The sequence below is a fragment of the Eupeodes corollae genome, chromosome 3 (assembly GCF_945859685.1).
Source record: "Eupeodes corollae chromosome 3, idEupCoro1.1, whole genome shotgun sequence".
NCBI lineage: Eukaryota > Metazoa > Arthropoda > Insecta > Diptera > Syrphidae > Eupeodes > Eupeodes corollae.
Genome location: NC_079149.1, coordinates 2,223,758 through 2,241,492, shown reverse-complemented (window position 1 = coordinate 2,241,492; position 17,735 = coordinate 2,223,758). Strand labels below are relative to the sequence as shown.

At 29.2% G+C, this 17,735-nt stretch overlaps 2 protein-coding genes across 2 annotated transcripts; both read left to right on the top strand.

Annotated features, from left to right (window-relative positions):
- The first annotated feature begins 613 nt into the window (after positions 1-613).
- LOC129951333 (putative inorganic phosphate cotransporter) lies at positions 614-2,930 on the top strand. Its single transcript, XM_056063430.1, has 4 exons — positions 614-738; positions 814-947; positions 1,329-2,426; positions 2,494-2,930. The coding sequence occupies exons 1-4, from the start codon at positions 702-704 to the stop codon at positions 2,680-2,682; spliced, it is 1,458 nt and encodes a 485-aa protein (XP_055919405.1). The 5' UTR covers positions 614-701; the 3' UTR covers positions 2,683-2,930.
- Positions 2,931-10,186: 7,256 nt separating this feature from the next.
- On the top strand, positions 10,187-12,175 carry LOC129948936 (putative inorganic phosphate cotransporter). The gene is made up of 3 exons (XM_056060086.1): positions 10,187-10,288; positions 10,466-11,563; positions 11,637-12,175. Exons 1-3 carry the CDS (start codon positions 10,187-10,189, stop codon positions 11,817-11,819), a joined length of 1,383 nt encoding a protein of 460 aa, XP_055916061.1. The 3' UTR covers positions 11,820-12,175.
- Positions 12,176-17,735: the final 5,560 nt, after the last annotated feature.

Below are 17,735 nucleotides of genomic sequence, written 5' to 3'. Positions count from 1 at the left end.
TTTTATATTTCTAAGTGCTATAGTTTGATTGCATCAACATTGTGCACGTTGCGATAGTATTCAGTGACGCTATGTACAATGAAGTATTGATTGCTATTGAGAATCTTTGCGTTATCATTGCCCACTTACTACTCAGTCATAACGGTATTCATTGACCATATCGAAATGCATCTTATTTAATAGACATTGAATTGAATTGTAAACTACAATACAATACTGTAAAAAATACATCAGTAGTGTCAAAAATTTAAAATTATTATGAGTTTAATTTTCAAACCTGGTAAATCTTCATGACAAATAATTAAAACTTTGTCTATATTTACTTTAAGACCAATTTTAAAGCTTTTAATGCATATACACTCACTTTTGTCACTTATTCCAATAGTTTGAGCCGTTTTTAACTGATTGCATGGAATAATGGAGCACAACCAAAAAACAAACGAGACCAAAAATCAATTCATTTGTTCGTTATTGTTTGTAAAAAAAAGCTAATTATGTAGGTTTTGAAATGTAAACATTGATATCGTTTGTTTTATTCCTCAATTAGTTGTATCAATTCTAATTTTGACAATGAACTTATTTAACAAGCAATTTCAATTTTATCAGTTTGGAATATCGACTCATCGTGACAAGAAGTACAGGCAACACAAATTGTGGTTTTACTGCGAACTTTGGGTGTAATCCCAAGAATTTTAAGTAAAATGGGTGAAAACCAAATTCAAAATTTTGACTACAAAGGTATTTTCAAACTTTAAGTTAAAAATAGAACATTTTATTTACGGAAGATTTCTTCATTGTTTTTTATTAATGCAGAAAATAATTTCGGAATAAGACATTTACAATGTTTTCTAATATCTGTTTGTTTGGCGGTAACTTTTGCCCTCCAAGTCAATATGCCAATTGCTATTGTGGCAATGACGGATGTGACAGTTGATTCAACTATTGGAGTAAGTAAAAGAACTGGTGGAAATGTTCATGACGTTTTTTAAATTGACTTGGTATGACACAATTAATGTTTTTTGAAATAGAGTGAAAATATTTAATGAACACACTTAGAAAACCAGATTCATTTTTCAATTTATAAAAGAAATTTGTTAAAATTAAAAATCACGCGGCAAATGCACGTTTTTTCACTTTTGTTTCAAAATAAGATGCTAATCAACTGATAATTTGTGTTCGTTTTTTTAGCCAAATCACTATCTATCAGCTTTTCACTCATTGATAGGTCTAAACTCTAAAGTCCATTTCAAGCTTATAGGAAGCTACTAAAATACATATTACTGAAATGTAAAGAAAAACATTCTTATTTATTTGCATCTCTCTTGCAGGTTCATCAATGGTCTGAGCAAATAAAATCACTTGTCCTTGGTAGTTGCTTCATGGGATCTGTAATTGGAATAATTCCAGCTGATTTGCTCGCCCGTAGATTCGGCGGAAAAGTTATGATATTTTCAAGTTTATTCATATCTTCAATTCTGGCCCTTCTAACACCGATTTCTGCTAACTTTGGCGGATGGTTCTTAATATTCATTGTACGTTTCATCCAGGGCATTTGTCTGGGCACCACTTTCCCAGCGATGCATAATTTCTTATCTAAATGGGCTCCAGTTCAGGAACGTGCAAAACTAGAAACCTTCTGCTATTGTGGATCACAACTTGGAACTGCACTCATGCTCAGTGTAAGTGGAGAAATTGCCATCTCAATGCTAGGATGGCCTGGTATATTCTATATATCTGGGGCAATTGGTTGCCTTTGGGCCGCATTATGGGACTTTTTCTCCTCGAGTTGTCCGGATGAAAGCCACTTTATAAGCGAAGAGGAAAAGATGTACATTGAAATGCTGCCAATTCCCAGCTGTGAAACTTGTGATGATGAATCATTTGAAGAAGATCTACCTTTGCCACCGATTCCATGGAAGAACATTTTTAAATCAGTGCCTTTTTTGTGTTTATTGCTGGCAAATTGTACAACCTCGTGGGGGTTTTGCACTTTGTTAACTCAAATACCTACGTTTTTAAGAAACTCTCTCGGAATGGATATCCAAACGACAGCCTTTTATGCTTCCTTGCCGTTTTGGGCGATGCTTCTGATGAGTTGTTTGTTTCTACTTGTTTCGGAAGTCCTTCATAGAAATCAACTGATCAGTGTTTCAGCAAGTCGGAAATTATTCAATACCGTCTCTCATTGGATTCCTATGCTCGGCCTCATCGGCTTAGTGTTTTTAGACCGAACCAATCACACTCTAGTCATTGCCCTTTTGACGCTAACAGTTGGAATGATTTCTGCCAGTTACTTTGGATTTCAACTAAATCATTTCGATTTAACACCAAATTTTGCTGGAACATTGATGGGGTTGTCAAATTGTGCAGCCTTTCTCATGAGTGCCATAGCAACAATAGCAGTTGGATTTATTGTTAACGATGTGGTAATAATTATGAGACATTTCGAAATTTGCCTTCATTGTTAATTGTCTTTTATTTAATTTGTTTTAGAAAAATCCACACCAATGGAATGTTGTTTTTATTGTTGCAGCTGTGTTCTTTTTTATTGGTAACTTTGTGTTCATAATTTTTGGAAAATTTGACACACAAGACTGGAATGAGACCAATGTTGCAATGGATGGTGAACATACCCCAAATAGACGTAATTCCGTTAATATTAACGTGGAGTGTGTTTACTAACAAAGTAACAAAAGTCTAACCTACAAATGTTTAGAATTTTAAAGACCTAATAATGTATTATGATAGTTTTGTTATTTTTGACTTGTTAAAGCTTAGAATAAGTTTCAAAGAATTAAAAATTGAAATCTCTGTCGGTAGAAATAACTGCCATTTTTAAGATATCTAAGGTATGTTTTATGTGGTATCAACATTAACACATATATTGATAAAAGGAAATAAACCCACGCATTGTGCACTAGTTCAATTGTTATTGCTTTTTTGATTGAAGAAAATCTTATATTTGGCAGGTCTGTAGCTAACATCTAAGGAAAGAAAAACTATTAACTTGAATGTATACAAAATGCAGTTTCGATTTATCAAATTCATCAAATAAATGATATAATTCATTCTAAAGTTTTAATAACAATTGTTCAGAACAGTAAATAGATAAACATCAAGAAAAGTGGATTTGTTTGAACGAGGATCCAAGATTTTAATATAATTCTGAGGATATCAGCTGTTTATCCGTAAAAAGGTAAGTATTTCTAATTATTTTTTAATATTGACGTTAGCTGAACTTGGAACTTCAATAATCAAAGGTAGTATATAATTTATACGTTATTATAACACACATTGAATGTACGCAATGCTTCGCATTTATCTCTTTTAGACATAAGCATGACAAACCTCTGAGTTCTTCTATGATGCTGTTTTGCTTAGCGCCACACATAAAAAAAAACGAAGTAAACCCAGTCATGAACAAAATCTGGAGGGAATTCCCAAACTCATTGTTTTCAAATAGAATTCTGGTACTTTGAAACTTGAAAGAGCGAAGGTTGGCACAGCATTCGTTATTTTAGAATATTGCTTAGCTATAAATGTCTACGCATACACATTTCGGACTGGCCATTTTTTATGTTTTTTAATTAAGGTCTCAATTAAGTAAAGATAAGTGCGGTTTTTATTTAATTGAAAAACATTAAAGTAGATTGATATCTTCTTAGAACAATGCCGCAATGGCAAAAAAAAAAATATACCATCTTAGATTAAGGACGCGTGCTATTGTCTACGCATTATCTCCAATTTGAAGGTCAAATAACACATGGTGTGAGATAAGACATATATACCGAAGATAATAAAGGTTTTTGAACTAAAATTTATTTCACAATATTGACAGTAGTTTTTCTTGCAAATGGTAAGTGTGAGATTAGTTCTCTATCGGTATTCAAGAAGAAGTTTTGAACCGTGTCCCGTCGTTCGTGTTGTTTAAAGGTCTTCGAATTGTGATAAAATCTAAACAAAACTGTGTTCCAATTTAGTTTTTGTACCCTAAGCATAGCATGTATTAAATAAGCAAGTTAAACTTTTTTAAGATATATTCAAACTTGCATGACGTGAACTAAAAAAAAATATTTATTCACATTTATAAGTTATTTTAACATGAAATTTAAAAGAACTGAGATTATTGAATAATTTTCAAACTCAATATATTCAAAATGGGTAAGAAATAATTTCAGTTTTCAATTTATTTTATTCGTGAAGTGCTAATATTAAGACATATTGTCTTATAAAATAGATACAATCTTTAAAAATTTTTAACTTACAAGGTTTGAAAGTTTTCATTTTTAACATTATTATGATAATATTCAAAGACTAAATAAGAATACAAATTTATAAATACAACCAGTTAATAAAAATAAAATAAATAATTTAAAAATGCATACGCCAGACATTAGAAAATAACTTTCTAAGAAAAAAAGAAAAGAGAAAGACGAATCAAACTTAGCAAGTACAAGAATATTTGAAAGAAACATACTTTCAAAGCAGGGAGTAATGATTTTTAATGTTATTATCTAGTCTGGTAGAAGTGACGGGTTAAAGAGTTCCATAGAGGTGTAAAATATACAAAGAACTCTGAAGCTCGGATGTAAGAGATGCATAGCGTGGTTGTATCAAAATTCAAGTTTTAAGGGATGAGACCTTACTTATTACCTCCCTAAGGTATTGGGGTTGATTGGTCAAGCGAATGTTTGTAAGAATAGAAAGGGCACGTAGCTTAAAATTGGTTTCAAGGCTCATATTAAGAACACACTTTGAGAAATTAGAGAATCTATCATATCTGCATAAGCCCAAAATGTGACGAACAAGATTATTGAATACGACACTAAGTTTTCTTTTGCTCATGAAATCACAGTGAGAAAATATTTCACAAACACAAATATGGGTTGGTTGGCTTTGCCAGAAGCACCGTCCTTTGAATGGAGTTAAGAACTGGGTCACCCATAATATACTAAGAATACTATACGTTTTACCCATTACATAATTGATATGTTTATTCGAAGTTCAAGTACGGTTAAAAACGACTAACAAAATTTTTAGCAATTTCGACATACGAGATAATAATACCTTGCAGGATCACAGGTGGAAAATATGATATATCGAAATTTTTTTTTTTGATATGACAATGGAAACTGATTTCTTGGGGTTGATTACAATTCTATTATCCTGAGACCTTGAAATTCTGTCGAGATAATTCAATAATACAACCCACAGTGTGTTCTATAAGACCAAGGGGGTAACTAATATACATATAACTGAACGTCGTCGTCGGCATACATTTGTAAATAACTATATTTTACAACGGACGGCAAGTCATTAACATATAGACAAAATAAAAGCAGACCGAGTTTTGAAGCCTGTGGTACATAACGTGAAGAAGGAAGAATATCATAGAGAACGTTCTTCAGTTTTCGATCTGTTAAATGTGAATGGAAAAGTTTAACTGCACTGTTAGAAAAATTAAAGGTTTAAAAAAGTTTTTCACATAAAACCGAATGGTGAACCATATTAAATGCTTTATAGAAATCTAATAGGATAAGAAAGCTTATATTTAAAATTGCCGTTAGTTCTGACCTTTTCGCAATCCTGAGAATAGGTTAACAGAAATAAAGTTATGGTGTAATCTGTTTTTTCTTCCTAGAAGAAGTTATTGTAATGGGTCCGATTTGTCAAATTGAAAATTTTGACATTTCTCGACGTTTCACGGTCCCTAGAGTAGAACTAAAAGATTTTTGAAAAGATGTTTGTACGTTTGTACGTCTGTACGTTCGCGACGTTTTTTCGTCATCCATAGCTCAAGAAACAGAAGAGATATCGACTCCAAATATATTTTGTTATACAGATAATAAGACAGAAAGATGCAAAGAGGGCTCTCAAGAAAATTGCGTTGGTGGTTTTTTTACCACAACGAAAAATAACGTTTATAATGTCTTGTAAAATTTTGGAAAAAATCAAACTGACGGTTATTTATATTGCGATAAAACCGTAAAAACTAACATTACTCAATTTTGGTTAAAATTGAATTTTGACTCAAATATCTCTTCAACAACTTGAAATTATTCTTTGTTATTTAAACTTATAAGAAACATTGTTTTCAAAATTCCGAAAAATTTTGAGAAAAATCGAATTAACAAATTTTTTTTAACAAAAAATTAAAATCTAAACAAAAAAAATAATAAAATTTGGTAAAAAGTTATTTTCGACTCAAATATCATTTCAAAAATGTGAGATTATGGCTTCCAACTAATTTTTATTTATTATAAATATTGTTGTCAACATTCGGACAAATTTTGAGAAAAATCGAATTAACAGTTTTTTTACAAAAAATAAAAACCTAAACAAAAAAATTAATTAAAGTTGGTAAAAACTGATTTTGGACTTAAATATCTTTTCAAACTTTGAGATATTGGTATAAACTATTTTTATGTTTTAAAACATATTGTTGTCAATATTCAATAAAATTTTGAGACAAATCAAATCGACAGCTTTTTTACAAAAAATAAAAACCTAAACAAGAAAATTAATAAAAGTTGGTAAAAATTGATTTTCGAATCAAATGTCTTTTTAAAACTTTGAGATATTGCCTTAAAATTAATTTTATCTTTTAAAAAAATATTGTTTCAAACATTCAGTAAAATTTTGTGAAAAATCGAATTGATAGGTTTTTGAAAAAAAAAATACAAACAAAATTAAAAATATTGTCTTCAAACTCTTTTTATTTTAAAGAAAATATTGTTTTCAATATTTAGTACTTTTTTTATAAAAAATCCAACAGTCAGTTTTTTCATAAAAAAGAATAAAATCTATAAAAAATAGTATGCAGAAAATAGATGTTCGGTTCTTGATATCTCTCAAATTAATTTCATTCATCCAATTTTTAAAAAATTAAGAAATGCAACTTAAATTGTTAAACATTTGTTTTCGACTAAAAATCTATTGAACAAAACTAGATTTCCATGCTAAACTATTTCTAATAATTCAACTGACAACTTTCTTAACCCAACACGTAACCTACAAACTTATAAACAAGACAAATCGACAGACGGGATGGGAAGTTATCAGTTATTGCATCCCAGCCTCTTTTTGAAAGTTTGTTTTTATAGAAAATAACCCTGTTTTTTGATGAGTTCTAATCTTCAAATTGCAATTTTTGAACAAATATATCTTAACAGAATTATTCGGCTTCCGAAAACGAAAACCTACAAACTTTTAAGCAAGACAAATCGACAGACGGGATGGGAAGTCATCAGTGTGGGTCGCATCCCAGCCTCTTTTTTTTTAAGTTCCAAAAGTTTCAAACACTTTAGATAGAAAAGGTATAATAAAGGTGTATAGGTCTTTAATCAGTTTCCTTAGAGTTCTTGGAAATATGTATTACTTTAGCTCGATTCCATTGTAGTGGGTATTCACTTGTAGTAAATATAAATTATTTCAAATATTATGCAGTTCTAATATTAATTGGACAAAGAACAGAACCCCAAGCACACAACATAAGTTTTAGGAATATCAGAGTTTTAAATAAAACAACCCGTATTGAACTTAAAATATATTTATAAATACTATACAAAATTTGTGCCCGTAAGATTTTCCTCAAATTATGTAGGACCAAGTAACAAGCAAAATATTCTTATTTCAAACGTTATAAACACGTCTCTTTTTGAAAGTACCATTTTCTTGTTGTTTTTAAATTATTCTTATATTTTGTTCTACTAATTTCTTATGTAATAGAAACTTTGAACAGAAAAAGATTTATAAGGCTTAGGTAAAATTTTTGTATCCATTTTCTATTTTCAAAATAGTCGGGTTTCTGATTTAAATGAACTAAAATCAATAAAAACTAAGAGCTTCTCTTCTTATATAAGAATAGAAAAATATGGCAGCTAAAAAGCTAAATTTATAAAAGGGATTCATAGCCCATATTTAAGAATTTCCTAAAAAAATTTATATTTTTTTGGTAGGAACACATTTGTATGCACTTGTTCTAATATTTATAAAATAAAGATGCATTCATTTATTAACTCCTATTCATATATTTAGTGACAAATTTATTTCTTCAGAATAGATTTCAAATGATAACTCCTTATTTATATTTTTCTTTTAATTTGTAAACGGAAGCATTGCGATCTGACCTTAAAACTTAAAGAAATGAAAATGTGTCATTGTTATCAGTTAACATAGTTTAGTTATTAAAAATAATGTTAAGAGAAAAAATCTATTATTGGTAAAATTCAGCTTTTAACCATTTGTGCAATCAAACCGCATATTGCCTACCTCACTTTTGTTTCTCAAAATACATATATATTTTTTTTGTTTTTTTCAGAGAAGTAAATATTTGTTTCTTTTATCTTTTTTAAGTTATTAACTCGAGAGTATGAGGCGGCAGGCATCATGAGCTCCTACAAAACTTATTTTTTTCAGTCTGTGATAATATCTTTATGTGGAATCAAGTTAATAAAGAATAAAGAATCCATTATTAGAAAATTCGTTATAATTTAAAAAATTAAATTTTTTTTAAAATGGTTGATAATAGAAAATTCGATTACAAAGGTAGTTTTTTTTGTTTTTATGGTTTCTATTATAAAGTGTAGAAGCATTTTGATTAAATAATTAAATTCAAAATAGTAATTTCATAACATGGCTTACGTTCTGAAAATGTACTCTAAAAACAAAAGTCATTGAAAAATCATTATTTTAATGAACTAGTTCCGATTACAGATATAATCTTATTTAATTCAATTTTGTAAGTTGTTTACAATTTGTTTCTCCAAAATTTTATGAACAATTTCTTTCCAAACCTCGCCACAAATCTGTTTTATGATTGATTGTGAAATTATATGCTTTTCGCAATTTTGAACCTATATTAGGGTTTGAGCAAGTTTTAAGTTTTTGTGTATTTATTTACATTAGAAGATCTCCAATGAGAGTCGAAAAAACTTCTTTTGAAAGGAAACACGCAAAAGTTCTAAGTCATAAGCGCCCTTAGAAATTTCCTGAAATGGGTAACAAATGAAAAAATATGTATTTAGATAAAATATTGGTCTAATTTTGTTTAAATTGATCCAACTTGTTATTCGGTGTCTAGAATTAGAAATTGAAGAAACGTAATGGACAAAATAATAGTTGTTCTGATTTTTACTGAAGTTTACAAATTACCATACCATGATATTTGTATGCTCTACAAGTTCAAAAAAGGTTAAGAGGGAGGGGGCAACCTATAATAGACAAAAGTCTAAGTTTATGCCCAGGGGTTAAGCGAAAACTTTCCCCTTGAACTCCCTCCTGCTGACGCTTTTATAAAATTCCGCTTCCATTGCCTATAATAGCATAGGTGATTCGTATTGAGTTTAGTTTGGTAACAATATTAACAATTTTTGTTTGCACAAACCACTTCCAATATGTAGGTGGAAGTATTTTAACATGTTGTATTTCAACAAGTGTTAACAAAATTATGTTCGTTGTTTATTTACCTGGGAATAAACAAAAAGCCTACCTTGTTGCGTCTTAAGCTATGCTTAATTTTCAAGTATTTACTTTTAAAGTTAGCAGATTGGTAAATCTTGAAAGATGATCTTCTTGTTGAAATTATAAAGAAGCTAATAAATGTACATATGTGATTATAAATGCCTTTGTTTTAGGTTAGATTATATTTTAAATTAAATCCTTTAATTTATGTGCATATTTTTCTTTTATTTTTAGAAAAGACATTCGGAATAAGACATTTGCAATGTACTCTTATCTTTTTTGGATTGGCTGTTTCGTATGCACTTCGTGTAAATATGTCAGTTGCTATTGTAGCCATGACAGATAAATCTGCAGCTTCTGAATATGGAGTAAGTATATGCACATACATTTGTTTGTAACAGTAATTTAGTAATAAATCAGGGATTAAATTTGCTGCTTGTTTTATTGTTGTGTTTAATTGTTTAACTGGGTTGCAAATGTATTATTACGAGCAGTGTAAGTGTTTTAATATTGTTTTGATTATTTTTGTGATTAGTAGACATTAAAAGATTTTGAAAAATTGGTTATAAATATTAAAAATTACAATAAACATACCAAAATAGACTAATTACTCTTTGAATTTTGCTATTAGATTTATTTTGTTCAAAGTTAATTTCTACAACTTGAAAGCGTTGTTTTGGAGTTTAGTGATTCATGATTAATTGCCAAACCTTACTAAACAGAAATGTTAATACTGTTTGACATTCCGTGCTATCAAACAATCGACTACAACCTTCAAACCTTTCAAGGAAAAGTTATAAACTTTGATGGATCTAGTTTTATGTGTGTAATTTTCTCAGCAATAAATAAGCCTTACAAACAATTCCTTCCTTTAAACATGATAAATAGTTTATCAAATAAATTCATATCATTTTTCCAATTGTATGGGGTCATTCCATAACTTTCAATAGTTATTAAATATCAAACAACAATATTGATTACCTTTATAACTTTTCTCTTTCAGGTCTATTTATGGGATGAGAAAACAAAATCCATCGTTCTTAGTAGCTTTTTCTGGGGCTATGTAGTCACCCAAATCCCCTCAGGTCAACTTGCTCAAAAATACGGCGGCCAAAGGATCTTATTCTGGGGAATCTCGATCTGTTCTATACTCTCTGTTCTAACACCGTTCTGTGCCAAAATCGGTGGATGGCCCTTTGTGTGTGCTCTGAGATTAGTTCAAGGATTATGCCAAGGATCGGTTTTCCCATGCACACATAATCTTATCTCGAAATGGGCACCAATCAAGGAACGCGGGAAACTGGGAACAATTTCCTATTCTGGTTCCCAACTCGGTACTGCTCTTATGCTCTGTGTAAGTGGAGAAATCGCTTCGTCCTTTATGGGATGGCCTGGAATATTTTATATGTCTGGTGGAGCTGGTTGTGTTTGGGGATTGTTGTGGTATTTCTTCGCATCGAATTCGCCTTCGGAAAGCCGTTTTATCTCGGAGGAAGAGAGATTGTACATTGAAATGTTACCCGTTCCGAGTGCTGAGTCCCCCAAAGACACCAACGAAGAAGAAACCAAACGAAAGTTACCAACTCCATGGCTTCACATTTTGACTTCGGTTCCATTCTACTGTTGCATGCTTGCCCATGCCACTAACACTTGGGGCTATTACACCCTTCTCACTCAAATACCCACCTACTTGAAGAGTATCCTTGGAATGGACATCAAAAAGAATGCTTTACTTTCATCCCTTCCATACTGGGTGATGCTGATGCTCAGTTACTTCTTCCTGTTTATTTCGGAGGTTCTTAGAAGGACACAATGCATGAGTTTGTCGGTTAGTCGTAAATTTTTCAACACAGTTGGACATTGGATTCCAATGCTTGGACTTATTGCCATGGGATACATGACCAAGGAAAATGAAACCCTTGCTATTGCCTTGTTGATGATGATTGTGGGTATGAATGCAGCCTGCTACTTGGGTTTCCATCTAAATCATATTGATTTATCTTCAAATTTCGCTGGCACCTTGATGGGAATGACGAATTGTGCGGCGAATCTGATGAGTATTATGGCACCACTAGCCGTTGGATTTATCGTTACTGATGAGGTTAGTGTCATTAATTATTATTGTTTACTTTGAACAAAGAATTATTGATTTATTAAAATTAACTTATTTGCAGAAAAATCCAGAACAATGGAAGATAATCTTTTTCATAACAGCAGGATTCTTCTTTATTGGAAACTTAATGTTTATTAGTTTTGGTAAATTTGAAACCCAATACTGGAATGATCCTAAGCCAGTTATCGTTAAAAGAGCCAATAATAGAAGTCAAAATTCAGTATACATGGACACAGTTCACTAAAGTATTTCTTTTCAAATCGATTTTAAAGTAAAACACAACAAAAACACACTCGTGATCTAGTCACAAAAATTAAAGTTAATGTAAAATATAAAATATAGTTACTATATAATGTAAGGAGTAAAGTAATGTGTAACTTTTATCTTAAAGTTTTAAAATTATTTAAAAAAAAAACAATCATCAATCATCAATGGATGTAGATTGTAGGTGTCAGTATTCTTAGATAGAATTATTTTTGTTTAAATTGTGTGTATTTGATGTTAAGAAACTACAAAATTGAAGAAAACATTTTAGATATTTTTGCTAAACTTACTGCTGCTGCCAATTTTATATGAATATGTGAAATAAAAAGAATATACAAAAAAAATCGAATTTATGTTGATAAATGTATTTAATCATATTTTATGATACAAAATTTTAATTAAATATAATTTTTAAGAGTTGTGTGATTTCTCCTAAGATTTAAGCAAATTAAATCAAATAAAAAAGAATAGCTACATCTTATTAAAAACTTTCCTTAAGTTACAATCAAAATTTCTAATTGCGTCTCAGATCATATTAGTTTAGTTTAGTTTATTCATCAAACAAAGTTACAATAGGTACTTTAGTGATTACTAGATAATATAATATATACAATTTAAAAATTGTAACCTTACCACCAGCAAAGTTATTTAGAATTAACAATACATTTCATTTAAATAAGTAGCTACTAACATTGAAATCAATCATGTCGCAAACAGTATTTATTTCGAAGCAATCTTGCAGTAACATTAATTCCAATTAGAGCTCAAATTTGTGAACAATCAATATGATCTGCTACTATGGCACGAATGAACATAACCTCTGTGAACTTTCTACGAATGTTAAGAGGCAAAATACCAAGTAATTTACACCTCGTTTCATAGGTAGGAAGATCTATGTCCCATTGAAGTCTTTTCACTACAACTCTCGAAAATCGTTTTTGGATCTCTTCGATTTTAAATTAATGAAGAAAATATGAGCGATTCCAGATTACACTGCAGTATTCAAGATTAGACCTTACAAACGCCAAATATAAACACTTTAAGGTGTCTGGATCAGAAAACTCCTTTGAGTTTCGCAATATGAAAACTAACATTGAACTGACTTTAGCAACTAAAAAATCTAAGTATATGCTTTACAAAGTCAATTTTTTTTTTCAAAAATCACACCAAGATCTTTTTTAAATGTTATGACGGACAATGGCATATGATTGATTTTATAGATAAAATTAATTGGACAACGGTTTGGAGAAAACGTTAGGCTTTGGCATTTGGAAATGTTCAAATTTAAATAGTTAGCTGAATACTAGGCCGATAAAAGATCAAGATCTTGTTGCAGCAGAAAACAATCATGTTCAGATTTTATACAACGAAATACTTTTAGATCATCTGCATACATCAAGCACTTAGAATTTAAAAACATATCAGGAATGTCGTTTATAAACAACAAAAACAGAAGAGGACATATAGCGGTGCAGGAATAATGTTATTTATACGATAGTACTGAATACGATCCATTAAGTATAAACTTAGTTATTTTAAAAAGTTTGAGTGAAAACCTACTTTATTTATCTTCATAAGTAAAGGATCGTGATTGACTCTGTCAAGAGTAAAGTATAGACAACATCATACTGATAATCTTTCTCAAGTGCATTCAAGACTAAATTACTAAAAATAGTGAGGTTAGTAGCAGTGGATCTACCAGCTACAAAACTATGTTGGTATGGTGAAATTATTGTTTTAATAGAAGGAGTTAATTTGTCATAGACTAACTTTTCAAAATATTTGGAAATCGTAGCAATTTTACTAATTGAACGATAGTTTGAAAGATCTTGCCTACCACCTGATTTGTTAATAGGTGTAATTGTTGAATGTTGAAAAGTATTTAGAAACTCGCCATTTCCAAGTGATCAATTAAAAATAATTTATTTGCTAAAAAAGTTAAACTTTCACAAGTTCTATAGTAAAAAGAATAAGTTATAAAACAATATAAAAATTCTAAGAAAATGTCAGGTTTAAAATTCGAAAAAAATAGAGATTTCAATAAAACATGGTCACCTTCGTAGTGCCAAAAAAGTGGGTCTCCCCATTCCATCCGTACGTAAGTTTGTCCTCGCCCCTAACAGTAGTGCCCATACAAAATTGTTGGTAAAAAAAATCGAAAACATCCATTTTCTTGAAAATGAACAGATAGAAATTTATTAAATTTACTATAACATTTTCTTTCTTAAGTTGGCTTTTAATAATAAAAATTTTCTCTGAGAATTTTAAATATGACTGAAAATAATAAGTAGTTTTTTTTAAACAAAGTCCTACCGTTTATTTTAAAATATTTTTTTTCTAAGGAATTTTAATTTTTGGTCCTATGTTTGTATTTATTTTAACTTTGATCTTATTTTTTAATTTCAACATAAATTAAAGAAATTCTATTTTTGTTTAAATATTGATTTCCTTTTAGACGTTATTGATTAATTTCAATAGTTCGCACGTCCGTAAGATTGAGATCCTTTGTTATTGAACCATATCTGACTTCTAGGATATTTTGTTTCATAAAAATACTTTAAAAATATGGAAAATGTGGTTGAACCCAATTATCTTACCAACTAATAACGTTATTGGTTTTAAATAAATGTAATATTAAACAATGTGACGTCAAACAGAATTTTTAAGAACTTTCACACCCTGTAATCATTATAAATAAAATAAAATAAAAAAAATAAAATAAATACATGGCTAGGAAGAAAGAAGTTGGTCTTGTATCCAAAGAGTCTTTTTAAAAATATTTCTTGTATCTAACGCGATGTATCGGCAACAAAAGTTTGTTTTAATTGCAATACAATTTGATTTTTCAAAATAATCTTAATTATTTATTAATTTGATGTTGAAGTTTTTTTTTAATTATTTTGTATATATAAAATTATATACATATACAATGTAAAAGATAAAAACAATGAAATTTGATCATAAGAAATTACTGTGCAGAAAAAAATTATTAAAATCGGTTGATTAATTCTTGACAAAATTTAAAAATAAAATAACGGGGTACTTTTTTTGAAAAAATTTTAATTTTCGGTTGACCAACAAATTTGGATACGAACAACTGTTATTTTTAGTATTAAAACTAAAATAAAATATAGGCCAGTCTGTGGATTTATTTTGCCTAAAAATTTGTAGGTTTTCGTTTAGTTTAGTTTGAAAATCTAGTTTTGTTAAATAGATTTTTAGTCGAAAAAAAAACCTTTTTAAAAATTTTAGTAGCATTTCTTAAATTTTTACAAATTGGATAAACGAAATTAATTTGAGAGATATCAAGAAACGAACATCAATTTATAACAAATTTTCGTACGGACTGTAGGATTCTTACAAAAAAAACGACTGAATATCGAAAACAATATTTTCTGTGAAATAAAAAGAGTTTGGAGACAATATTTTTAATGTTCAAAAGATTTTTGAGTCGTAAGTAAATTTTTACCAAGTTTTAGTATTGTTGTTTTGTTAGGTCTTAATTTTTTGAAAAAAAAAGCTTATTAGATTTTTCTTAAAATTTTACTGAGTGTTTACAACAATATTTTTAAAAAGATAAAAGTAGTTTAAAGCTAATATCTCAAAGTTTGGAAATATATTTGAGTTGAAAGTCAATTTTTACCAAATTTATTATTTTTTTTGTTTAAGTTTTTATTTTTTGTAAAAAAACTATCAATTTGATTTTTCTCAAAAATTTTCAGGATGTTGAAAACAATATTTACTAAAAGTTTAAATTAACTGGAAATCATGATCTCAAAGTTTTGAAAAGATATTTGTGTCGAAAATCAATTTTTACCAACAATGAGTAATTTTTTATCTAGATTTTTATTTTTTATAAAAAAAAACTGCCAATTCGATTTTATTCAAAATTTTACCTGATGTTGAAAAAGTTATTTTTCGTGGCACAAATTTGTTTTGGAGATAAAATTATTTCGCATTTGTAAAATGGTATCACGTTAGAATATATTATATATAATTTAATTCAAGTCTCTAGCATTTTTGATTCGTGAGATATTTAGGGTTAACCAAAATGTTCACCTTTTTTTAAACTGCTATGTTATTTAAACTACCCACACAATTTTGTTGAGAGCCCTTTCTAGACTATTACCCGTATAACAAAGTTTATTTAAATTCGATATCTCTTCTGGGTCTTGAGCTTAGGCCGACGAAAAAACGTAGGGAACGTACGGACGTACGGAGGTACGAACGTACATATGTTCGTATACACACGCACTCACAGACATCTTTCTAAAAATCTTTTATTTCGACTCTAGGGACCTTGAAACGTCAAGAAATATCAAATCGGACCCATTACAATAACTACCTATGGGAATTTAAAAATGACAAATTTGATGATCAAAAATTATTGTGCGGACAAAATTATTGAAATCGGTTGATTAGTTCTAGAGAAATTAATTTAATTTTCGATTTTTGCCCAACAAATTTGGATGGGAACTACTGTTATTTTTAGTCTTAAAACTTAAATAAAACACCCAACTCGCACGGCTTTATTTATACATTTTAAATCAATCGACTCAAAAATGTTGGCTGTAAGGTCGAGGACAGACAGATATACAGGAGACAAACGACGGACGTAGTCAAGGGACCCATCTTTTTGACATCTATTCCATCGTAGTCGTGTTTGATTCAAATCTCGAGTTCAAATGCAATACTTGCCATAAAGTTCCTATATGTCGCATGTAAAAACCGAACAAAATTATTTATTACCTTGAATATTTTACAGAACATTATATAAATTTCAAGAATAATATGCAACGAAGAATAACTTTTATAACATCTAGTAAAATTCTTAGAAAAATCGAATTGACAGTTTATTTACAAAAAAAAAACCACAAAATATATTTAAAAATGATTTTAAACTCAAATATCTTGAAAACAAAGGTATTCATTTCAAACTTATTTCATCTTATGCCAAATATTGTTATAAACACTTGTTTAATTTTTTTAAAGAATACAATATGTTCTAAACAGGAAAAGAAATTAAATAAACAATATTCCTTAATTAACATAACTTGCAAATTTCTCCAAAATGCAGCTTAACATCAAACGTTGATTGCATACTTTTTTAAGTTTTTCAAATAAAAATCTATCTCATAAGTCATAAAAAATAACATTTAAAATTTCTTAAGGCAGCCTCTTTTATTTTAAACTTTCTTAAAACACATCAACTGATAAATTTATTCTTTTCAAGTTTATGTTATTGTCCTTCAGAATTTAAAGTACAATGAAAAACCAAATACAAATTTCAATCATCAAACAAAATAAACAATAAACATTACAGTTAAGGAGACTCAACTGTAAATCATTCCTTATTAACATACATATTTGCACGCACATAATCCTACTTGAATTGTTAATTTTTTAAATGAACATTGCTAATCATAACTTTTATAAATAAATAATAAGATATTATCAAAAACATATCACAATATTGATAACAAACTATCCCCAAAAACATAACAAAAACTATGGATACTTTTATCTTAACAACAACAAAAATTAAACAAAAAGCATACGAGTACCAACTACACTTTATCCCATCGAAGCACGAGATACCTACTTTAAAAATATGTTCGTTACACGCCGCGTACTCACAGCTCATAGCATGATAAAATAGCGTAATATGAAGTTGGTCTACAATACATAATTCGAGACACGCATTTGGCCACTAAGTGTCAGCAGAAGCGTTTCGTTAATATTCTATCCGTCTTCTGTACAATTTTTGTTTTGTTGCTATTTTAGTTTTAATTAATTTCTAGTTTAGTGCATTGTTTTTAGTTCCAGTTTGTATTCTTTTTTTTTGAATTTTTTAAAAACTTTAACATCCTTTGGGTATTGAAAAAAGGTAAGAAAA